Below are 24,093 nucleotides of genomic sequence, written 5' to 3'. Positions count from 1 at the left end.
CAGAGGACCCTCCCCTACAGGTTCTAGTGGGAGCACGGCCCTGCCCACACATTGATCTTGGACTCTAGAACGGAGACACTAAATTTCTGTCGTTCTGAGCCACCCAGTCTGTGGTACCTTGTAACGGCAGCCCCAGGAGATAGGCCCCCTAGGTTTCTGCTGTGAGGTGGGAGGTTGGGGGAGAGGACCCCAGCACATGCCTCAAAAGGGGTGCAGGCAGAATAAACACAAATGCCAGGCATGCTGGGTGACCAAGCCCCTCTCTAGGGCCTCGGAGGTGAAAGGGTGGGGGCCTAAGACCACTCAGATGTGCCGGCTCTCCCACTGACCTTCCAGATGGGGCCTGGAGTTTTCCAGCTTCTCATTCTACTGCCCACCCATGTTCCCTTTCTTTTCTCTCTCCTCCATGCTTTCATAACCAAAAAAAAAATTTTTTTTACTTTTTCCGTGTTTTTTTTTTTTAAAGTAATTACAGAGCAGGTAGTCGTTGACGCAAACCTCCCTTCAGTATCAAAAGAGTCTGTGGGGCAGGAGAGGGCTGGGGGCAACGGTGGGGAGCGGGCTGAGGCCGCCCCGCCCCCGGCTAATGGGGACCAGGGGCCGGGAATGGTCTCCCCCAGGGCAGGGCCAGGGGCTCGGGAGGCTCTGACGACGTGGCTGTCTCTTCAGTTTAGAGGGCGGGGGGTGGGGGTGGGTGGGGACAGGCGTCAAACTGCAAAAAATGAATCGTAAAAGGAGGGCTGTTGGGGATGAGGGGAGAGGACACCCCTGAAAAAAGCTCCTCTCTCCTCCGGAAGGCGGAGGGCCGGGAGCAGTTGGTCGGGAGAGCGAGGAGGAAAAGCGGAGGGTTCCGGCCACTCCCGTCCTGCGTCCCCTCCCGCGGCCGGGGAGGGGGGCGAGGCCGGAACCCCGGGGGGTCCATTCCCGGAGCCCCGCACTGTCCTCGCTGGGGCGAGCTGCCCTGGGGTGCGGACGCGGGTGGGAATCCGAGCTGCCTGCCCCGACCTTCCCTGGGCGGGGCTGGGGCTGGGGGGAGGGTCCCGGTCCGGCCCCGCCCCGGGGGGCCCCCCCTGCCCGGCAGGCCGGAGGCTTCAGATCTGCGTCTCTTGCACGTTCTCCTTGGAGCCACTCTTGAAGAGCAGAGGTTCGTGGATGGAGTTGAGGCCGGGCGGACCCTTGCCCCCGCAGCCCCCGCCACCGGGGTTGCTGCTGTAGTGCGCCTTGAAGGCGGCCGCCACGTAGTGGTGGTGGTTGATGTGGTCGCGCTCCAGGGCGGGCAGGGCCAGGTGGCTGTCCCCGCCCACGCCGCCCCCGCCGGCCACAGCGGCGGCGGCGGCCACGGACACGGCGGAGGCGGCGGGCAGCTCGTCCTCCACGTTGATGATCTCCACTGTGCGCGTGGGCCCGTGGTGCTTGTGGAGCTGGTGCTGCTTGCGCAGCTTGTAGAAGGCCACGAGCATCACGGCGGCCATGAACGTGATGGCCACGAAGCAGCCGATGATGATCTTGGTGGTCTTCATGACGTCGTCCAGGTCCTTGAGGGCGTTCTCCGTCACGTCCGTTATGGGCACCGTGAACGCCTTCTCCGTGGGGCGCGAGGAGCGCGGGGCGGGCGCCGTGGTGGACGACGAGGCCGGGCCGGCCGCCTCCCCCGGCCGGCCCCCGCCCCAGACGCCGTCCGTCGTGGGCCCCGGCGGCTCCTTCTCGGTACCCCGCGGCTGCAGGGCCTCCTCTCCGGGCTGCGTTTCCAGGGTCTCCACCGTCACCGTGGTGAAGTAGGTGTAGCCGCCGCTGCCCCCGCCGCCGCCCCCGCCCCCGAGGCCGCCCCCGGCGCCTCCAGCCGCCACGGGGTCCACGGCCGAGACATTGAGCGTGGCCGAGGCGGTGGTGTTGCCGGCCGAGTTCGTCACCATGCAGGTGTACTGGCCCGTGTCCTGCACGGTGACGTTGGTGAAGTTGAGCGTGCCGTCGTGCAGGACGGAGATGCGCACGCGGTAGGAGCCGTGGGTCATGAGGGTGCCGTTGGGCGTCAGCCAGTTGACGGAGGTCATGGACGTGCCCGTGCGGCACTTGAGCTCGGCGGCCATGCCCTCGGTAACGTTGAGGTCCGTGGGCGGCTCCACGATGACGGGCGCGTAGCAGGTGAAGTGCGACTGGTCCAGCTCGCCGATGTAGCGCCCCTTGAGGCCGGCGGGCGCGTGGCAGCGCGCGCAGCACGTCGTGTTGCTGGGCACCGTCTCCTTGAGCCACCAGCTCAGCCAGAGCACGTCGCAGTTGCAGTGCCAGGGGTTGTGGTTCAGGTGGACGCGCTCGAGGCGGTGCAGGGGCGTGAAGAGGTCGTGGGGCAGCGACATCAGGTTGTTGTGGGACAGGTTGAGCTCCTCCAGCGACTTGAGGTCGTCGAAGGCGTTGCGCTCTATGGTGGCCACCTGGGCGTGCATCAGCCACAGCTTGCGCAGGCTGGTCAGGCCCTGGAAGGAGCCCGGGCGGATCAGGTCCAGCCGGTTGCCTGACAGCTCCAGCTCCTCCAGGCGCACCAGGGCCGTCAGGTTGGGGATGTCCTTGAGGTTGCACATGCCCAGGTTGAGGTAGCGCAGGTTCACCAGGCCCTCGAAGGCTGCCTCGGAGATGTACTCCAGCCGCTTGAGCTCGCCCAGGTCGAGGCGGCGCAGCGAGGGCACGCGGTTGAAGGCGTACGACGGGATGCTCTCGATGGGGTTGTTCCGCAGCCAGAGCTCCCGCAGCTTGGACAGGTACTCGAAGGCCTGCGTGGGCACCGTCGTCAGCCGGTTGTCGAACAGCTCCAGGGTGTTGAGGCTGGGCAGCCCATTGAAGGCGCCCACCTCGATCTTGCGCACCAGGTTCTTACTCAGCTGCAGGATCTCCAGGTGCCGCAGGTGCTTGAATGTGTCTGTCCGGATCACCTGGGGTCGGGAAGGGGCGACACCATCAGTGATACTGATACTAATGGCGTCGACCACAGAGGGTTTTTTTTTTTTTTTTTTTGGTGTATGATTCTTTTATTTCTTGACAAACACACACACATAAATGGATTAAAAAGTAATGTTCATCTAGAAAAATTTACCCCAAAAATGCAAAACAGGTTTCAATGAGCTTAGATTTCCTGTACGGTAGAAGTAATGCATTGTCCACTTACATGCCCATCCATTTTTCTAACCCAAGCTAAGGGCTGGAAAAAGAAACCTGGAACAGTCCCAAGTGAACACAGGGGTTTTAAAAAAAATTTTATTTTATTAAAGTATAGTTTATTTATTTATCTATCTATTTTTTGGCCGCGCCCTGTGGCTAGCGGGATCTTAGTTCCCCAACCAGGAATCGAACCCGTGTCCCCTGCGGTGGAAGCGCGGACTCCTAACCACTGGACCGCCAGGGGAGTCCCTAAAGTATAGTTGATTTAATGTTAATTTCTAATGTAAAGCAAAGTGATTCAGTTATACATATATGAAAATATATGTACATATTCATATATGAAAAAGAATATATATACACATTCTTTTTCATATTCTTTTCCATGATGGTTTATCACAGGATATTGAATATAGTTCTCTGTGCTATACGGTAAGACCTTGTTGTTTATCCATTCTATATATAATACTTTGCATCTGCTAATACCAAACTCCCACTCCAACCCTCCCCCCTCCCCCCTCGCCCTTGGCAACCACGCGTCTGTTCTCTATGTCTGTCTGGATCACAGAGTTTTGAGTGCTGGTGAGGGTGCTGAGCCTCCCCGTCTCTCCACCTTTGCTGTAAGACCATGAGCTCACTGTGGAAAGCAGTTAGATGGTTTCTTATAAAGTTAAACAGAGAGTTAGTTACACAGGACCCGGCCATTCTACTCCTGAGTATTTCCCCAAGAGAAATGACAGCAGATGTCCATCCAGAGGCCTGTGACGGGTGCTTGCAGCATCTGTGTTCATTACAGACTAAGCCGGAAATGACCCAGTGTCCGGCAGCAGGTGAAGGACCCACGCTCTATGTCTGTAGGATGGAACACTATGGCTCAGCAATGACAGGGAATGAACTTTCCACACAATGACTTGGATGGATCTCACGGGCGTCAGGTTGAGCAAAAGCAGCCAGATGCAAAGGAGCACGTGCCGTAGGACCCTGTCCATTCCACAAGCGTGTGTGTGTGTGTGTGTGTGTGTGTGTGTGTGTGTGTGTGTGTGTTGGGGCAGGGGGAGGACAGTCTGGGAAGGGGCACGAGAGAACTTTCCGGGCTGATAGAAATGTCCCTAGTTGGGGTGGTGCCTACAAAGGTGAATGTAACTGTCAAAACTCCCCAAACTGGGGACTTCCCTGGTGGTCCAGTGGTTAAGAATCCACCTTCCAATGCAGGGGATGTGGATTCGACCCCTGGTAGGGGAAATAAGATCCCACATGCCGTGGGGAAGATAAGCCCGTGCGCCAACTAAGTCCGCGGCGCATTACAACTAGAGAGAAGCCCGCGTGCCACGACGAAGAGCCCGCATGACGCAACTAAGACCTGACAGGGCCAAATAAATAAATATTAAAAAGAAAACAAAACTCCCCCAACTGTACCCATAACATGAGAGGCATTTTATTCTATGTAAATTACACCTCAATCAAAAAGATTAAAAATAGGGAACTCCCTGGCAGTCCAGTAGTTAGGACTCTGCGCTCTCCCTGTGGAGGACCTGGGTTCGATCCCTGGTTGGGGAACTAAAATCCCACAAGCCATGTGGCATGGCCAAAAAAAAAAAAAAGATTAAAAATAGTTATGCCAGCAGCTAACATGCATCGGGCACTTCTTGGGTGCCAGACGCTGTTCAAAGTGCTTTAGAGCCAACAACTCAATCCTCCAAACTGTCCTGTGAGATAGGTACTTATTCAATACACACAACTCTGAAATCCACAGAGCTCTGAAAACCACATTTCTCATAACTTTGGCACCAAACCTGATCAGAACTCATGTGAAGCTGTTTAAAGCTTTTATTGATCCCACTCATGTGACTATTCAAAGATTCCACTCTAGAAACATACCCAGATTTGATAAGGGGTGTAAGATCCACTGGGGGTGCTGTAAAAATCTATGCTGTATATTAATACCTTTCTAATATCAGATGCCCAAACTCAACTAGCCTCAAGTGTTTCACATGAGGGATTAAGAATTATCTCCATCTAAGCGGGAGGAGATGGAGGCACAGAGAGGTGCAGTGACTTGCCCAGGGATGCACAGGAGGGGCTGGCAGATCTGGGATTGGACCGAGCTTATCTGGCTCCAGAGTCACGGCTCTTAATCCCTGAACTTGGCTGCCACCTCTCAGGGCTGAGGCTGATGCACCACAGAAGGGGCAGTGTTGGGCTGGGCATGGAAGGCAGAATCTTACCAGATTCTTCCCACTGATCACTGAGCCAGGTTCACTGAGGCACAGAAGACCATGCAGCCATCAGATAGCGTTTCTGAAGCCTAGTTAACGCCATGGAAACACTTGCATTATAATATTAAGGGGATAATGGTGAACTCTAGGTAGCATACTGTGTGCTTGTCACTTTGTAGAACTAAAAAAAGCAGCTGAGGAATTAGGTATCTGCGTATATGCACCAAGAAAAGACTGCAAGGAAATGCCCTAATCACTTCTTAGTGGTGAACTCCAGCTGATGAGGATTATGGGCAATTTTAACTCAAGTTATTTTTTTCTTTAATGAACAAAAATTACTTTTTTTTTGGCTGTGCTGCACGGCATGTGGGATCCTAGTTCCCCGACCAGGGGTCGAACCCGTGCCCCTGAAGTGGAAGTGCAGAGTTTTAACCACTGGACCGCCAGGGAAGTCCCCAAAATTATTTTTAAGTAGAAAAACACTGTAAAAACTTTAAGAAAAGACTCTACCTGGGAGGCACCCAGCATAAGGAAAATAATATTCCTGGTACAGTTATCATCATAAGACATAACAGCCACCATTTCTGCCAGCATGATCCAACAGAAATATGACACCAGCTACCTGTTTAATTTTAAATTTCCTAGAGGCTACATTAAAAAAAAAACCAAGACAGATGAAACCAATTTTAATAATTGATTAGCCCAATAGGTCCAAAATATTATGATTTCAACATGTAACCAAGAGGGAAACTTACAAATGAGATATTTTACTCTCTTTTCCCACTAAGTCTTCAGGGGTCCGATGTGTGTTTCACAGTCCACGCCCTCGGCAGCAGGTCCTGCATTTCCCCTCGATAACAGTATATTGTGAGCGTTTTCCTGTATCATGAGTATGCTTCTAAAACCTGACTTCCGTGGCCACCTAGAATCCCTCCCCGGGGCTACGCCTCCTTTCTGATGTTGAGATGGAATTGACAAGGTCAGTGTTTTATTTTCCTTAACATGCTTCCGCCCCCTCTCATTTCTGGCAGCGAACACGGCTAATCTTTAGAACTGGACGAGGATCACGAGGGCTGGTCTGGGGTCTCTGCAGCCTGCCGGCGGTGCGGCCGATGCGGCCGTGTCTGTGTGCGGTGAGAAGGGGGGGCCGGAGAGTCTTGGCCTGACAGCCCTCGGGCCCTGGAGCCCCAGCTCTGCTGCGTGGGCCGCTGGAGCCTTGGTTTCCTCCTCTGAGGGACCCCGGGAAGAGCCCAGCCCCTCGCCTCCCACCGTGTTCTCTTGCTGCCTGCCCATCCCGTGAGGTTCTAAACAACAGCACAGAGAAAAGCTTTCCTGATCAAACTGTCGAGCCCCTTTGCTTTGCTCGACTCTTGAGTTTCCCAAATATAATAACCCGAGAACCCTTCTCGCAGGCTGCCTTTTTTTTTTTTTTGGCGGTACGCGGGCCTCTCCCTGTTGTGGCCTCCCCCGTTGCGGAGCACAGGCTCCAGACGCGCAGGCTCAGTGGCCATGGCTCACGGGCCCAGCCGCTCCGCGGCATGTGGGATCTTCCCGGACCGGGGCACGAACCCGTGTCCCCTGCATCGGCAGGCGGACTCTCAACCACTGCGCCACCAGGGAAGCCCTCAGGCTGCCTTTTATCACTGCCCCGGGGAACGCTGGCAAAGCACCAAGCAGGCCTCTAGTTGCTGTTTCTATTAATAACAGTAGTAATAATAATAATAGTGGTAATAATAATAATAAGAGGATCCAGGCATTACTAATCGCTAGGGAGAGAATGAAGTCTGAAGGTCAGACTTGAGGGTTTGGACGGACAAATTGAGAACAAAGGGATTGCTGGCCCAGGTGTTGGAGTCGCCCCCTTGCCTGGTCTGAGTCACATGTAGTTCCGGGGGCTCCCCAGTTCCCAGCAAACCCATCTGCATGCCCCACCCTGCCCCCACTCCTCCCAGGGTCCCTGTTCTCAGCGCGGCCCCTCCAGCCTGCCTTCCCAATGGAAAGCGGGCCTGCAGCCTAGAGCCCCCTGCATCGTCCACAGCCTCCCCTTGTTAGGGTTGGTCAGCCAGCATGCCTGCTGGTTCTAATCCTTTTGAATGTTTCATCTTCTTCTCTGTCCCCACGGTCCAGCTCAGGCCTCAAACTGCCTGGCCTCCAGTCTCTCCCCTCAAGTTCATCTCCAGGGCCTTGCCACACCCAGAGCTGGCCCTGCCTCTGCTTTCCTCTAGAGCCCTCTGTGGCTCCCCAGTGCCCTCAAAGGAAATTCAGCCTGCCTTGGAAGCCCCACTTGGCCTGGCCTGTAGGCTCCCCTCACTTGCAGCCCTCACTCTGGCGACACTTCAGCCAGTATTAGCTCCTTGGAGCTATCTCACAGGCACTCCCCCTTGGCATACACTCTTCCCTCTGCTCAGAATTCCCTTCCCTTTTCATCCACCTCGAAAACCCCTGCTCACTCCCTTGGACCCAGCCCAAACGTCTCACACTCATCCATCCATCGCTTATTTATTGAACGGGGATAAAGGAGTTCTGAAGGGGCAAATGGAGGAGGACCATCCTCTGTGGAAGGGCGTTGTAATGTCAGCCCTGCAGAGCTGTTTCGAGGATGCGAGGTAATCGGTGAGATTCGCTCACCACAAGGCTTGGCACGCGCAGGTGGCATCTGGGCTGCAGTGATGAGTGCCAGGCTCTGGGCTGGGTGTCCCCATCCGTCAGCTCAGCTTGTCCCCACCAGCCCTGCAGGGCAGGTGTGGTTAGCTCACTTTCACAGAAGGAACCACTCAGTGAGGTTACTCGACGAGGGGTTTGAACCTGGGCGGCACACAGGCCAGCGTCGTGCCCTGTTTCAGAGATCAGGAGCCGAGGCTCAGTGAGGTCAGGCGACTCAGCAGGGCTGCTTCACCCTCCCCGGGGGGAGTGGGAAGACTGCAGCTGGGAGTCCAGCCCAGGTCTCCCTGATCCTCTGGACAAAGCAACTGAAACGACACCATGTCCATAAGGTGCGTCCTGGCAGAGCCCGAGGCTGCGGCTGCTCCACGTGCTTTGTCCCAGTTGCGATGAGAAGGGTGTGTGTGAAGGGAGATGCAGGGGCACTCCCAAAGCGGGTGGGGTCCCCCCGCCAGTCACTTGAATGATGCACTTGGGAATAAGCAGGACGGGGGTGTTGCTGAGAAGGGAAGTCTGGTTTTATTGAGGATGTGCTGTAGGAGTGCTTAAAATAGTGAGTCCCTTTATTTTTAACAGGATTCCAGTCTTTTCTCCCTCCTCCTCTCTGCAGGGTGACTGGGGAGTAGCCTAGTGGGTGGGGGGGGGGTGGAGTCAGGGCTGGGTCTGAATCTCGGCTTTGCTGTTGACCAGCTGTGTGAACTTGGCTGAGTGTCCTGACGTCTCTGAGCCCACTTTCCTCGCAGGTCCTGCAGGGTTATTGTGAGGCTTGGACAAGATAGTGAATGCTTGGGACACGGCAAGCAGGCAATAATACGTATTTTTAAGTTGTTGATGCAGCTGATAATGATCATTAACATTTGTCCTGCCTCTGGGCTTCCAGTTTCTTCCCCTGCCAAATCCCTGCTCACAGCGCTCCCATGGCTCCCTGTGACCCTCAGCTTGGTGTCAGAGGCTCTGCAGGGCCTGGCCCCCTGGCCTCCCCTCTGCTCCAGCCACAGGGAGATGTATGGGCTTCTATACGCTCACCATGCTCGGCTCAGCCTCTCTGCCTTTGCACCGGCTGTGCCCTCTGCCTGGAATGCCATCTTCCTCCTAGTTCTCTGGGATGTTCCAATTGCTTTCTGCCAGGAGGCTCTCTTTGGCTTCCTGTTCACTGACTCATCACAGGCATTCTCATATATTTATTTATTTATTTTTGGCTGCATCGGGTCTTTGATATGCGGGCTTTTCTCTAGTTGCGGCGAGCAGGTGCTACAGTGCAGGCTCAGTAGTTGTGGCGCACGAGCTTAGTTGCTCCGCAGCATGTGGGATCTTCCCAGACCAGAGCTCGAACCCATGTCTCCTGCATTGGCAGGTGGATTCTTAACCACTGCGCCACCAGGGAAGCCCCACAGGCATTCTCTTATCAGACCCTTATCACACTGGTTCAGTGCATCTGTCTCCTTGTCTAGGCTGTGAGTCTTCATGAGTAGAGACTCCATCTGAATCATTTCTGCATTCCCTGCACTCAGGTCAAGGCCTAGTTTATGGCGGACTTCAGAATGGACAAGGCTCATATTTGGAGAGTACCCACTGTGTGAGTCAATGTGCCTGCATGGCTTTTGGCCTGGGTGACTGCACCCAAAATGTTGAAATCCTCAGTGACAGAACTGGGAGCTGAAAGAGCACCAGTGTTCTGTTTTTGGTTCTGTTTCCAACTTATTCTTCTTTTGGCCTTAAAGTCCATGTGTCGGATATTATTAAAGACACACCAGCTTTCTTTAGGTTAGTGTTTGCCATCATTTTTGCTTTCATCCTTTCTGTCTTTATGTTTTAGGTATGTCTCTTGGATTTTGTTTTTAATTCAGTCTGAAAATCTCTGTCTTTTGACAGGAAGTTTAGTTTGTTTACATTTATTGTAATTACTAATCTATTTGGAATTATTCTTCCTATGTTTTTTCATGCTTTCTATTTGTCCTGATTTTTTTTTGCAGGCTATTCATTCCCCTTTCCTATGACCTTTTGCAAAGATCGAGTTTCTTATTCCATTTCCCCCATTTACTATCATAGGATTTATGTATTTTCTCTTCTTTTAGTGGTTAGCCTTAAGATTTAACATGCATACCTAAAGACCAAAGCCAAACAACTCCTCCCCTCTTCTTCCAAACAATACAAGGCTGATCCCATCTCTGACTCTGACAAAGTGCTATCCAGGGCAGGTTTCTAATAAGGCAAAAGGGGGGGATCCAGTATTTGTTAAGTGCCTAGTATTCACTGGACCTTGTGCTAAACACTCTGAGGTCACGATCTCCTTTAATCCTTGTGGAAATCCTGTCACATGGAGATTATCAACCACACGTCCCTGCCTTCCTTCTTCATATTTGATGGTTTACAGCTGAGGGAATGGAGGTTCACTGAGGTAAAGTCATTTGCCCTCAGTCTCACAGCTGCAAAGTAGCAGAACTAGGACTCAAAGTCAGCTTCTCCTGGATCTCAACACCAGGTGTCCACCACGCCCACCCACCTAAACCAAGAGGGTTGGGCTGTGGGTGGGTTTTGATGTGTTTTTTGAGCTGCAGAGCCTGTTCATTATTCAAACATTACCCATGTGGCGATTTGCACATTTGACAGATATTCTTTGAGTGCCTGCTGTGTGTCAAGCATCATGCCGGTTCTGGGGATCCAGCATGGACAAGACAGCCATAGCCAAATTCCCAGAGCCTGACCCTGAGAGGGGAAGAGAAACACTAAACATATTATTATGCAAGTGATCATTTAAGTGGTAATGGTATAAAGGCATCTGGATCTCAGGAGCTGCCCTGGTTGCAGGGGGAGAGGCAGGCCTGTGGCCCCTTCACAGCACAATTTGAACCCCCTGAGGCCAGATGATCTCAAATCCTCTTTGATGCCGAGGGCCTGCTCACTGACACAGAGTGGGATAGACAAGGTGGGACTGGTTCTCGGAGCAGGCAGATCCCCCTGCCCCCCAAGCCTGACATCTTTGGCCTGATGGGACGCTGACATCCTGTGATGTGGCAGAGGAGCCTGGGGTCCTAACTACCCAAGTCACCAAGTCCCCTCCCTCCTTCAGCCCACATTTGCTAAGCCCTCCCCAACCTGTGCGCCCGGCTCTGTGCTGATTGCCAAGGATGCAGACACCAGTCAGGCAACGGAACATGGTCCCATCCATGACCACCTCCCAACCTGACTGGGGCTTCTCCCCGCTCTTTCCATCCTGTAACTTGGCCTATTATTTAGGGGACTTTCCACTTTGGTGGTGGTAGGTAAACGCTACTAACTCTAGCAAAAACCCCGCTGTGTTCTGTTGGGATTTTTAAGAAAATAAGCTGTCAAGAAATCCCTTATTAAAAATTTAACTGTGGTTGGAAAATGATGAAGTGAATTGTTCGTCTTAACACTATTAAGATAAATTGCTTATATGGGTTTTGAATGTAATGAACCGATAACAAAAGTTTAGTAAGCTTACTGTTGTTTTCTTTTTTATCTCGTTGATTATTTTACGTTCATAATTTAAAAGCCTTTTTTTTTTTTTTCTGTACCAGCTGTTTTTATGACAACTCCTCATATTTCTTCCTTCTCTGAGATCAGGGACTTGTGCATCGCTTTTCAGTAGGGATTTCCCTGACCGCCAGGATGTGGCCAGAGCCAGGCAAGCATGGGGGCCAGTGTAGGCCCCCACCTTGCTCACTGAGCACTGCCCCCCTGCCCCAGGCCTAGACTCGGCCTCCTGGGGCCTCAGTCTCCTCTGTAACGTGGGGACAGGGGCCCTGAGGACTAAGAAAGAACAAGCATGTACCACGACAACGCAGCCCAGCCCAGGGGCAGGGCAGCCACTCGGAATGCAGCACCCTCTCCATCCTCGCCCTTACCCCCTCACCGCCAAAAACAAATCCTAAGTTTGTCCCTGCTAGGAGGTTCCAGGCCATGCCAGGCAGCCCCTCTAACAGGGGAGGGGGGCATCCTAGAGGCTCCATGTCCCACCCCCAGCAGCCATCCTGGGCGAGGGCAGATGGAACCAACCTCAGGCTCCACCATGGGCCGGCCAACCTCAGCTAGAGGAGGCAGGCAGGAAGGGCTCTGGCCAGAGCGAGAGAGGAGAGAGCCTGATCCCCAGTGTGCTCAGCTCCCCAAATGACCACTGTGCTCAGACAGGCCTGTCTCATCCCCGGCCCCCAACCCTGCCCAGCCGTCATTGCAGGTTGAGCCCTGCGGCCTGGTGGTTAAAGCTCTGGGGTCAGACAGCCGGAGTCCTGATCCGGACTGCCCTTTACTGCTTCTGTGACTTGGAGCAAATTTCAGACCTCCTGGGGCCACTTCCCCATCTGTACAGTGGGGCTTATAAGATCTACCTCCTAGAATTGGTGAGAGGATGCCCTCAACCCCCAACCCAGGAGCCCAGATGAGTATCTAAACCTGCGTGCAGACAATGCAGGGGTGAGCTCTATACCAGAGGGGGGTGCCAGCCACTAAGTGCACCCCAGCTTTGCCTAAGATGGTGGGGGGGGAGTGGGGAAGTGGGGTTAGGCTCAGGCTCAAGCCACGCCCCCTCCCCCACTTGCACCTCCCTCTCCTGCTTGACTGTTTCACTCAGCTCATCTCCATCTAAAACACACCGGCATTTGAATTCCCTGGCGGTCCAGTGGTTAGGGCTCCATGCTTCCACTGCAGGGGGCAGGGGTTCAATCCCTGGTCAGGGAACTAAGATCCCACATGCCATGTGGCACAGCCCAGAACACCAGCATTGGGACTTCCCTGGTGACGCAGCAGTTAAGAACCTGCCTGCCAATACAGGGGACACGGGTTCGAGCCCTGGTCTGGGAAGATCCTACATGCTGCAGAGCAACTAAGCCCACGTGCCACAACTACTGAAGCCTGCACGCTTAGAGCCTGGGCTCTGCAACAAGAGAAGCCACCACAATGAGAAGCCTGCGCACCGCAACAAAGAGTAGCCCCTGCTCACCGCAACTAGAGAAAGCCCATGCGCAGCAACGAAGACCCAACACAGCCAAAAATAAATTAACAAAACAAACAAACACTGGCATTGTGCTGTGCACCTCCTGCACTGTCTCTGTTTCCACCCAGCTTCACCAGAACAGGGACGTGAATCTGTCCTGCTCACTGTGCCTACAGCAGTGCCTGGCACACAGTAGGTGCTTAATAAATGAATCAGGTATGTGAACTGGGTGATGGACTAGCCAGGGCTGGTCAGACACGGGAGGGACAGGCAGTGTAGGGAGAGGGACGCATGAGTCTCAGCCTCCTCTCAGTCGGAGCCTGTTTCCAGGTGGAGACTTCATGGCAGCATCTTGAGGATCACACCTGTGCCTGGTGTGGGCAAGCACAGGTGACTTTTGGCTATTCAGGGACAGCCTGTTTTCCGAAGGGAGGGGAGGGTGTCTGAGCCCAGCAGGGGGCATCCCTGAGTAAGGTGTGGCTGGGATACCCAGTTTGAGAAGGGTCTTCTCTTGGGGGAACATGGGCCATTTTAAAGCCCAGGAATGACGTGATGACTCTGGCTGAGGGTGGGGGAACAGACTGTGGCCAGGTGGCTGGGAGGAAGCTGGGGGAGTGTCCTGATGGGCAAGGTCAGGCCAGAGCAGGGACTCCGGAGATGGAGTCAGGACTTGATTACAGTTCTGTCGTCAGTTTGCCAGGGTGGAGAGCCCAGTAGCTACGAATTAGGAAGCATCAGGAATGGTACTGAAGAACCCAAGGCAATCTACAGATTCGATGCAATCGATATCAAATTACCAACGGCATTTTTCACAGAACTAGAACAAAAAACTTAAAAATTCGTATGGAACACAAATCACCCTGAATACCCAAAGTGATCCTGAGAAAGAAAAACGGAGCTGGAGGAATCAGACTCCCTGACTTCAGACTATACTACAAAGCTATAGTAATCAAAACAGTATGGTACTGGTACAAAAATAGAAATACAGATCAAAGGAATGATGCTGAAGAAATCCAGTCTTGCAGGCTGCCTGCCTGGGCTAAGTCCCAATTCCACTGACTGTGGCCTCTTGCACCAGAGTCTTATTCCTGCACCTCAGTTTCCTTATCTGTACAATGGGGATAAGAACAGGCCCTGTTCACAGGGTCGCTGTGGGAAGGGCTTGGAGCAGTGCTGGGGCTGCATGAATCGTCTCCCACTTTCCACCTCTGAGGCCCTCAGTCTGCTCAACTGACAAGTCGGGGTGAGATCTGGGCCTGTGGTGAGGTTCAGAGGCCACATGGCTCGGCAGGACGGCAAGCCATTCTCTGATTCATTAACTTAACAGTTGTATTTGGGGACCTACAGTCCATCAGGCTCTGTGCTAAGTGCTGGGGCCAGCGGCGACCACAAGTGTGACCAACAGATTTGGGCACCAGAGGGACCCGTGGGCCTGACTGCACCGGGGGCTCAGAGAGGGTGCCTCTGAGGCCAAGACATTTCTCTGACTTAAGAAAGATGACAGTGACCGACCCTGATGATGGTCTCACTAACAACACTAGCTGGACCTCTCAGGAGCTGACCGCTCACCAGCGCCTCTTCCCTCATCTGAGCTGTTGAGACCACTGAGTCCCCAGGGCCCCCAAGACCACCCGGCATGCAGTGGTTCTCATTACATGCTGGTCCAAAGGTTAAAGACATGGAATTTCTCGGTGGCTCTAAGACAGAAGGACTGTTATCCCCATTTTACTGATGACAAAACTGAGGCCCCGATGAGTTCCATAATGTCCTCGAGGAGTTGTGATTCAAACCCCAATGGTTCCTTACAATCTTAAGTGCTGGTGTTACCTAGGTGAGTGGGAAACCGGAAGAGTATTCCAGAAAGAGGAAACACCATGTGTGAAGGTGCTGAGCTAGGAGGGAGTGGAAAAGGCCAGTGTGATGCCCGGGATGCAGGAGGCTGGAGGGGGCAGGGGTGGGGCTGCGTCCTGAAGGACCCTGCCTTCATCAGGGTAGGTACCAGAGGGAACACCTCAGGGTCTGATGTTCAAAGAAGCGGACCAGCTCTCTGGCATCGGACTTGCCCCGTGAGGTGCGAGGCAGGGAGCGGGCACCACCTTTTCCTGAGCCGCCCACCAACAGAGTCCGGGGCAGCCTTGGTGCTACCCCCACCTGCCCCAGCCCGAGGCAGGCAGGCCACGCTCATGGAAGAACGGGGGGAGGGGCTCCACCCACACCTCCTCCGGCTCGAAGAAACTAAATCTAAAACCAGGCAGATGGTCTTCCCTGGTGGCGCAGTGGTTGAGAGTCCGCCTGCCAATGCAGGGGATACGGGTTCGTGCCCCGGTCTGGGAGGATCCCACATGCCGCGGAGCGGCTGGGCCCGTGAGCCATGGCCGCTGAGCCTGCGCATCCGGAGCCTGTGCTCCGCAAACGGAGAGGCCACGGCAGTGAGAGGCCCGCGTACCGCAAAAAACAAAACAAAACAAACAAACAAAAAAACCAGGCAGAGTGAGAGCCCCAAACTGGAGACGATCTAAATGCCCATCAATAGAAATGCGTAAAGGAACTGAGGTATCTGCATCAGATAGAATGTGATCTAACGATACAAAAAGAAAAGGGGAAAAGCCACAGCCACAGGAAACACCAAGGATGCGTCTCAGCAGCTGTGCTGAGCCAAGGAAGCCGGACATGCAGGAGTGTAGGCGCCTGATTCCCTTGGCCTGGAGTGAGGACTCTGGGGAGGGCTGTCTCTGGGGAGAAGGGGGAGGAAATGAGGGGAGAGCACAGGGGCTTCAGGGGCTCTTTATATTCCATTTCTTGCCCTGGTGGCACTGACGTGGCCCTTCTCTTTCTGGTGACCTTTTGAGCTGGACATTCACGTCCGTGTTCTTCTTATGTGTGTGTTACACATGATAATAAAAATAAGTCAGGAAGAAACAGACAAGGCATCTGGAGTCCCATTTGACAGGTGTGGAAACTGAGTGCCAGAGGGGGCGACGCGATGATCCAGGGTTCTGGGGGTGCTTCCAGGGGAAGGAAGGAGGAAACCAGAGTCAGGATGGAAGCTGGACAGGTTGAATTAGGCATCCAGTCCTGGGGGGCCTGGGTGTGGTCCCTGAGGCTGGCTGCTCCTTTCTGCCCAGGTGACCCGAGTGTCCCACGGGCCTGCAGGTGGGGCTGCCCTTGCTGACCTCTGGAGAGGACAATGCCGCACCCCTCGGTCCACCATTCCCTTCCTTCAAGGGCTCTGGCTGGGAAAAGTCCATCTGGTCAAAAACTCCCTGTATTTCCTGATGCTGGTGGGATGGGCCACCCGGAAAATCGCAAACTAGCATGTAACTGAAAAGCCAGTTCTGGTGTTTGCCTTGGTCATGCAGTACGGTGGGTTCTTCTTTGCAACAGATTGACTTTCCTAAAGCTGAACCCTGGCTGGCAGGGCCCTGCTCCTCCACGGAGGCTCCTGGGGCCCAGGGCAAGCCACCGGGGTCACTGCCATCTGGGTGACCTTGGACAAGCAGGTGAACAAGCCACCTGCGCCTCTGTTTCCACATCCGTCAAGTGGGAACAATCCCACCATCAAGGAAACAAACGAGTCAGGGCAAATCCTCCACAAACTGTAGTTTCTCCTCCCTTCTCCAGGGAAAGGTGAGCAAATCCCAGTGTCGACTTTTTTCTTCGGCTCGTGTAACATTTTGTACTTGTTATTTTTAAGTTTAATTTTTCCTGATTACAAAAAGTATTAAATGCCCTCACTGAAGAAAATTTAGGGAATAAAGAAAACATAAAGAAGAAATTAAGGGAATTCCTTGGCGTTCCAGTGGTTAAGACTTGGTACTTTCACTGCCGTGGGCCCGGGGTTCAACCCCTGGTCGGGGAACTAAGATCCCACAAGCCCAGCGGTGCGGCCAAGGGGGAAAAAAAAGGCACTGTGAAAGTGTCTGGGCGGTCCCTGAATTTTGTTTTAAATTAAATTTTAAAGACACATTGGACATACTCCTCGCAGCCTTTGAAAAGCTCAGTTTGACCTTCTAAGCAGTCCCCTGTGTCCTTCAGTAGTCTTCGAAACTCCATTTTGAATCGCTGCACGATATCCTGTTGTAAGGATGTGCAGTGATTCGCTGAACCAGTGCCCCAGTCATCAGGAACTGAGACTGCTTCTACGTTTTGGCTGTTGTGCCATCCAGCATTCAACACAACTCTCTGAGCACCTCTGAGGATCTCAGGATGGGTTGATCTGTTTCTTAGGATGGAAGCATATTTCCTTGTCAAGTGACTCTGCACGCCTTGCCCACGGGACCTCATGGTAGACCCCTGGAAGGACCAGGGAAGCCCCCTAAAGGCCTGGGCGGGTCAGCATACTTTGTGAGGTTAAGTACATCATGTCTTCTGACCCAGCAACGCCCCCGGTGTACATTCCAAAGACATTATCATGCCGCAGCCCCCAAAGGGTTCCTAAAGGGGGCTTTGTGGTGGGTGCAGCTCGAAGCTTCCTGGGGGTCGGTGGGGCGGGAAGGGGGGGACGCCCATCAAGGAAATTCTGCAGCAGTTAAAGCCCCCGAGTACACACATGCACACACAGGGCGACGTGCATGGCTCTTAACAACCCAGGCCAAGTGAAAACAGTGAGACAAAGAAAGCCATCTATAACGCACCTTCATTTACATAAATTAAAAACACATGCACACAAAGCAACAATAAGCATTTTGCAAGAACACACACAAGCAGAAAGATCCAGAGTAAACACACGAGGATGGTTGGCTCTGGGGGAGGGCGGGGGGGCAGAGTAGGGGCAAGGAGACGAGGCTGTGACCTGTGACCGAGGAAGGGGGCCCAGGGAGGACCCCTGCCTGCCTGAGGAGGGGGGAGCTGGCTGAGCCCAGCCCAGCAGCACAGCGTCTATGTGGACCCAGAGTGCACAGGGAAACAGAGGTGTCCCTGGGCCCACCCAGTACTGGCAGGTGCCTGGCTTGAGTGGCAACAGGGCTGCAGGGCAGAGGGAAGGCGAGTCCCCAGGGCTTTGCCTAGAAGGCATCTCTGTAGGCTCAGCCCCTGTCCCCGTGGCCGCTTGGCCACGTGTGCTTGGAGTCCCCGTGCTCCCTGCGTGGTCCTCGCCCTCGCTGGACCGCAGGCCAGGGGTGAGTGGGAACAGGCGATGGGAGCCTCAGGGCTGCCCCAGTTCTCAGGGCGGGCACTGCAGGATTCACCCCCTGCTCCCGCTCACGGAGAGTCCCCTGGTCTCTGCCAGGTCCCCTGGGGCTGGCCTTCCATTCTCAAATAACTGCTGATCACCTACTGTGCACCAGACTCCGGTCTAGGTGCTGGGGATGACACAGGGAGCAGGGCGAAGTCCCCGCCCTCATGGAGGTGACCATCTGGGCAGGAGCCAGATGACAAGCAGGTGACCATGGACATGGGGGGACTCTCGAATCTCCACAACTCAGGCCACCTTTGTGGAGCTTTGGTGCCAGGCCTCGTGTGCGTACACCTTGGGGGGGGGGTCACAGCTTCCGACCTCACAATCCCACTTCTAGGAATTTATCCCAAGGACAGAATCAAGAATAGTACAAAGAACAAGAACTGAGGATGTTCACTGCAGTGTTGTTTACATCAGTGAAAACACTGGGTGGTGCAGTGGTTAAGAATCTGCCTGCCAATGCAGGGGACACGGGTTCGAGCCCTGGTCCGGGAAGATCCCACATGCCGCAGAGCAGCTAAGCCCTTGTGCCACAACGTGCGCCTGCGCTCTAGAGCCCGCGAGCCACAACTACTGAGCCCACGTGACACAACTACTGAAGCCCATACCCCTAGAGCCTGTGCTCTGCAACAAGAGAAGCCACCGCAATGAGAAGCCTGTGCACCGCAACGAGGAGTAGCCCCCACTCGCCACAACTAGAGAAAGCCTGTGAGCAGCAACGAAGACCCAAAAATAAATAAACAAATTTATAAAATAAAATAAAACACTGGAAATAAGACGGGACCAGTTAATTAACTGGATGCTCATGCATCGGAATCCAGTGCAGTCATTAAAATCCACATAATAGACAAGTATCAGAATCAGGGAGAAAGATATTCATGGTTGAACTCCTAGGTGCCAAAAGCCAGTTGCCAGCCAGTAAGAAATGGGGTGATTCCATTTTTTCTTTTTTCTTTTTTTAAAAAAGCAAAATATCCATTTAGAGACCCAACCCTGTCATGCACACAGAGGTGTGCATGCAGAGTCTCTGAATAAAAAGACACCAAATGTTAATGGGAGTTACCTGTGGTTGTCAGATTACACTTGGCTTTTGTCCCTGTGTTCTTACTTAGGTATCCTTTCTAGTTTTTCTAAATTAATTTGTACTCATTCTATAATAAATTATTTTAAACCACATTTACATAGGCACAGAAAAGAGCCAGGAAGGCTTTAAAACAAAATGTAAACAGTAGTTATGTATATCTAGGTAGTGGGACCAGGGGTGAGTTTTTTCATTTCTTATCTGGATAATTAAAAAGTTATTTGGTGAAACCGCTCTAATGGTGGCCCCACCCCTCCTGCCATCAGCGAGGTGTCCACCGAGGGAGGAAGATTCCACTGAACATTTTGAATCGTTCACTTTTGCAGACTGGACATTCCCTGGCTTCAGGCAATGTGCAGTCTGCGGGATGGGGTGGGATCGGAGGCCTCCAGAGCAGGGGCTGCAAGAATCCCCAGGGGAGAGAAGCGAAAGTGTTAAGGTTTCAAGACACGCTTGCCATCCTTTAACGTGGCCATTTTTTTTTTTTTTTTTTTTTTTTTTGTGGTACGCGGGCCTCTCACTGTTGTGGCCTCTCCCGTTGCGGAGCACAGGCTCCGGACGCACAGGCTCAGCGGCCATGGCTCACGGGCCTAGCCGCTCCGCGGCATGTGGGATCTTCCCGGACCGGGGCACGAACCCGTGTCCCCTGCATCGGCAGGCGGACTCTCAACCACTGCGCCACTAGGGAAGCCCATAACATGGCCATATTTGTGCAACTTTATAATGTACACGATCCATGGATGCTGTAGACCTTTGCATGCCTTTAGTAATAAAATTCATATATGTATATTCTGACAGGGATGTGGGTCACATCGTTTGGAGACCAGTGGCCTGGGAGATGGGGTGAGAGACACATGAGCAGACAGGTCCAACCAAGGGGTCCACTCAGACCTACAGAGTCATCCTCTCTTCTTCTTTTCTCATATCCACTTTGCTGGAAAATCCTCGGTCTCCACCTTCAAAACAGACCCAGGGGCTTCCCTGGTGCTGCAGTGGTTAAGAATCTGCCTGCCAGTGCAGGAGAAACAGATTCGAGCCATGGTCAGGGAAGATCCTACATGCCGCGGAGCAACTAAGCCCGTGCACCACAACTACTGAGCCTGCATGCCACAACTACTGAAGCCCGCATGCCTAGAGCCCGTGCTCCACAAGAGAGGCCCCCTCACCGCAATGAAGAGTAGCCACCCCTCATCGCAACTAGAGAAAGCCCATGCACAGCAACAAAGACCCAACGCAGCCAAAAACCCAACCAACGAACCAACCAAACAAACAAAAAAACACCACCAAAAAACAGACCCAGAATCTGTCTGCTCCCTACACCTCCACCGCAACCGGTCTGGGCCAACCTGGGGCCGCCAGTCTCTCTCTCTCGTGAACTCTGCACCAGCCTCCGAACAGGCCTCTCTGCCATCACCCTTGCCCCTACAGTCCCCACACCTTGGCCAGAGAGAGACCCAAGTCAGAGCCCATCTGACCTCTGCTCAGAGCCTCCCCTGGCTCCTGTCTCATGCAGAGAAGAGCCCAAGTCCTCACCGTGACCACGAGGCCCCTTTGTCCCATCTCTGTCCTCACCCCCCGCCCTCTCCCCATAGTTCACTCCAGCCACACCAGGCTCGTGGCTTTTCCTCCTACACACCAGGTAGGCTCTACCCCAGGGCCTTTGCACCTGCTGCCCCCTGCCTGGAATGCCCCACAAGGCTCCCACCGTCACCTCCTCCAAACTTTTGTTCAGATGTCACCTTCTCCATGAGGCCACCCTGACCTCTGTGTCTTTTTTTTTTTTTTTTTTTTTTTGGTGGATCCGCGTAGCTTGCGGGATCTTACTTCCCCGACCAGGGATTGAACCAGAGAACCACTGTTTTAAAGGCATTTGGTCAATCCCCTGTCCCGATGCAGGCCTGTCCTATCCCAGCCCATAGAGCCGGGTGAGAAGAGTGCTCAGAGCTAAACTTCCTCTCCCCACTGCACAGCCTGGTCTGGCCCTGGGGAAGAGGAAGGGATCAGGGCCCCCATCTGACTGTCCTGGACAGCCTGGGGACCAGAGCCCCAATCTGGGGGGGCAGAGAGGGGACCTCTTAGGGGGTCACTGCCAAGGGGACTGCCAAAGGCAAGGCTGTCCCTTCCTGGGTGGCTGTGGGGCAAGGACCACTGAAGCTGGAGTTGCGTCACTCACCACACCCCTGCCCCTGCGGGACTGTGTCCCTGGGCTCCAGACCCACCTCGCCAGCTGCCTCCACCTGGAGGCTACCTTTCCTGCTCGTGTGGTTTGAGTCAAGCTGCAGTCTCAGCTGCTCTGTCCATGCCTCCCTTTAGGGGGCGACACCCTCCCTTCATTCTCACCATACACCTGCCCCCTTGTTGCCGGTACTCCATCCGTCCTCTGTGTATTCGTGTGACAGTCCACAGATGCTGCTGGGACCAGCTCTGGGCAACTCCCTTCCCGGCCCCTGAGTGGCTTACATTCTAGAAGGGAAGAGGCAGTCAACCAATAAACAGGATGGCACGCCAGGCTGGGATAACCGGGAAATGGGAGCCGGAAGCGGGGAGGTTAGAGCATCAGGGATCGCGGCTGCGCCGAGGAGCCGCTGAGTTCACAGCGCCAGCAGGACCCCTTTGGAGGACCTGGGCCGTTTTCTCGTTGGGGGGCTCAATGAACAATTCAGTCCCACCAACAGCTGCTCAGTGCCCGGCCCGCGCCCCAGTCCAGTGCAGGGCACTGGCTGACACGTGACAGCGACCAAGCGACACCGGTACCACAGCTCCGCCACCTCCTAACCGCAGACATTCAACCCATCCTCCCAGGGGCCACCACACAAGCCTGGTGGTGCCCTCTGCCCAAAGCCCTCCAGAGCCCACCGGACTCTGTGAAGTCCAGCCTCTTCTGTGATAACCAGTCGCCCTCCCAGCCCTGAGGGGCTGCTCAGACGATCCTTCTGCCTGAATACGCCTCTCTTGGGTCCTGGGGTCCGGCAGGCAAACCTCCCCTCACCACCTTCCTCTCCGGGCCCAAAGCGCCCCAGCATCCCCGTCCTTCCCCTAACGCTTTGGTCCGTTCAGTGTCTCTTGCTTGTCTTACACACGGGAGGCCGCAGTCTAGGCACCTGGGGCACATCAGTGAGCAAAACTGACAGCCACATCCACCCTCCCTGATCCCGCATTCCAGGCCTCTGTCTAGAAGTAAACAGAGGCATTGTGTTAAGTGCTAAGGGCCGTGGGGCCGGACTGGATGGGGGAAGGGGGTGGTGGCTGCAGGAGGAGGGGTTGCTGGCTGCAGCTTTAAAGACATGGAGGTCAGGGGAATTCCCTGGTGGTCCAGCGGTTAGCGCTTTCACTGTGGTGGCCCGGGCTCGGGCTCAAAAAAAAGAAACAGTGCTTCTCAACTGGGGGTGGGGGTGGGGAAATTCCCTCCCTCCCCAGGGAATATCTGGCAACATCTGGAGACACATTTGGAACTGGGGGGCGGGATGCTACTGGCCTCTAGTGGCCGGGGATGCTGCTCCACATCCTACAGTGCACAGGATGCCCGCCCCCCTACCCCACTGAGGATGATCCAACCCCAAAGTCAATAAAGCAGAGCGGGGGAGACCCTGCTTCAAAGTAGCACAGCTCTGACCCCAAAGCATCACTTACGGCCCATCTTTTTTTTTTTTTTTTTTTGTGGAACGCGGGCCTCTCACTGTTGTGGCCTCTCCCGTTGCGGAGCACAGGCTCCGGACACGCAGGCTCAGCGGCCATGGCTCACGGGCCCAGCCGCTCCGCGGCATGTGGGATCTTCCCGGACCGGGGCATGAACCCGTGTCCGCTGCATCGGCAGGCAGACTCTCAACCACTGCGCCACCAGGGAAGCCCACGGCCCATCTTAACGACAATTATAATCGGATGGCAACTGCCCCGTCCGAGTGCCAGCCAGGTACTGGGGAACACTGGGCTCTCACACCGACTCCGGGAAGTGGGGAGGTGAGCCCCGTACCACACAGCAAATGAGCGCTCGCCCGGGGCCAGAGCCCCTTGACAAGTGTGACACCCATCAGCCCTCGCACCAGCCCCTTGGGGCAGGGATCATATCATCACCATTTTCCAGATGAAGAAACTGAGGGGCAGAGTCATGTGTGCCCAACGCCACGCCGCAGGTGCGGTGGTGCAGGTGGCACAGGGGCCTCAGGGAAGGGTCACTCCCAGCACGACCTGTGGCTCCGGGGCCAGGCTGAGGGCTCACCTGTGCCCTGCTGTGGGAGGAGGGCAGATGGTCCTGCCCTGGGGCCCAGTGTGCTGGTACAGACACAGGGAGCCTTGTGCCAAGCAAACCCAGACAGCGTCGGCTCGAGTGACTAGGATGCAAGCAGCATCTCATAAGTGCCCAGGGTACGGGCGTGAAGAGCTGGTGGGGACACCCAGCAGGCTTTGCCAGCTCAGGGAGGAGGCGCTGGCCACCACCTGGGCCCCTCCCCCACCCTCCCGGGCTGCCAGCCCGGCTCACCTGGATGCCATTCTCCTGCAGGTTCAGGTACCGCGTGTTGACGGGGATGCTGGCCGGGACCTCGGCCAGCTCCCTCCTTGTGCAGATCACCCGGCTGGCCTGGTTGCTGCAGGAGCAGGCCGCGGGGCAGGAGGTGGCCGGCGGGGAGCCCCCTCCGGCGGCAGATGTCACGGCCACGCCGCCCCCGCCGGCCCCCAGGGGTGGGGAGAAGAGCCAGAGGAAGAGCAGGGCCCCATGGGGCCAGGACATCCTACTGGGCGGCAGTGGGGGGCACGGGGAGCCGCGGGCACGCGCCATCCTCAATGTTCATGCTCCGCCTGGGCGCCGGGGGGCTGTCAGGGAGAGAGAGGGAGAGGCTCAGTGAGGGACAGGGACCCCCCC

General features: G+C 54.8%; 1 protein-coding gene across 1 annotated transcript in view; it reads right to left on the bottom strand.

Annotated features, from left to right (window-relative positions):
- Window positions 1–1,091: 1,091 nt before the first annotated feature.
- The window catches only part of LRRC4B (leucine rich repeat containing 4B), a 38,977-nt gene continuing 15,975 nt past the window's right edge, over window positions 1,092–24,093 (bottom strand). The window contains exons 2-3 of the mRNA XM_060084660.1: window positions 23,713–24,044; window positions 1,092–2,924 (exon numbers count right to left, since the gene is read on the bottom strand). Of these exons, the coding sequence (XP_059940643.1) occupies window positions 1,092–2,924; window positions 23,713–24,009 (2,130 nt within the window). The 5' untranslated portion in view covers window positions 24,010–24,044. The remainder of the gene's footprint in view (window positions 2,925–23,712; window positions 24,045–24,093) is intronic.

This window comes from Mesoplodon densirostris, chromosome 19 (genome assembly GCF_025265405.1).
Source record: "Mesoplodon densirostris isolate mMesDen1 chromosome 19, mMesDen1 primary haplotype, whole genome shotgun sequence".
Classification (NCBI taxonomy): Eukaryota; Metazoa; Chordata; class Mammalia; order Artiodactyla; family Ziphiidae; genus Mesoplodon; species Mesoplodon densirostris.
The sequence above is the reverse complement of the archived record's forward strand: the minus strand, read 5'-3'. Positions and strand labels throughout refer to the sequence as shown.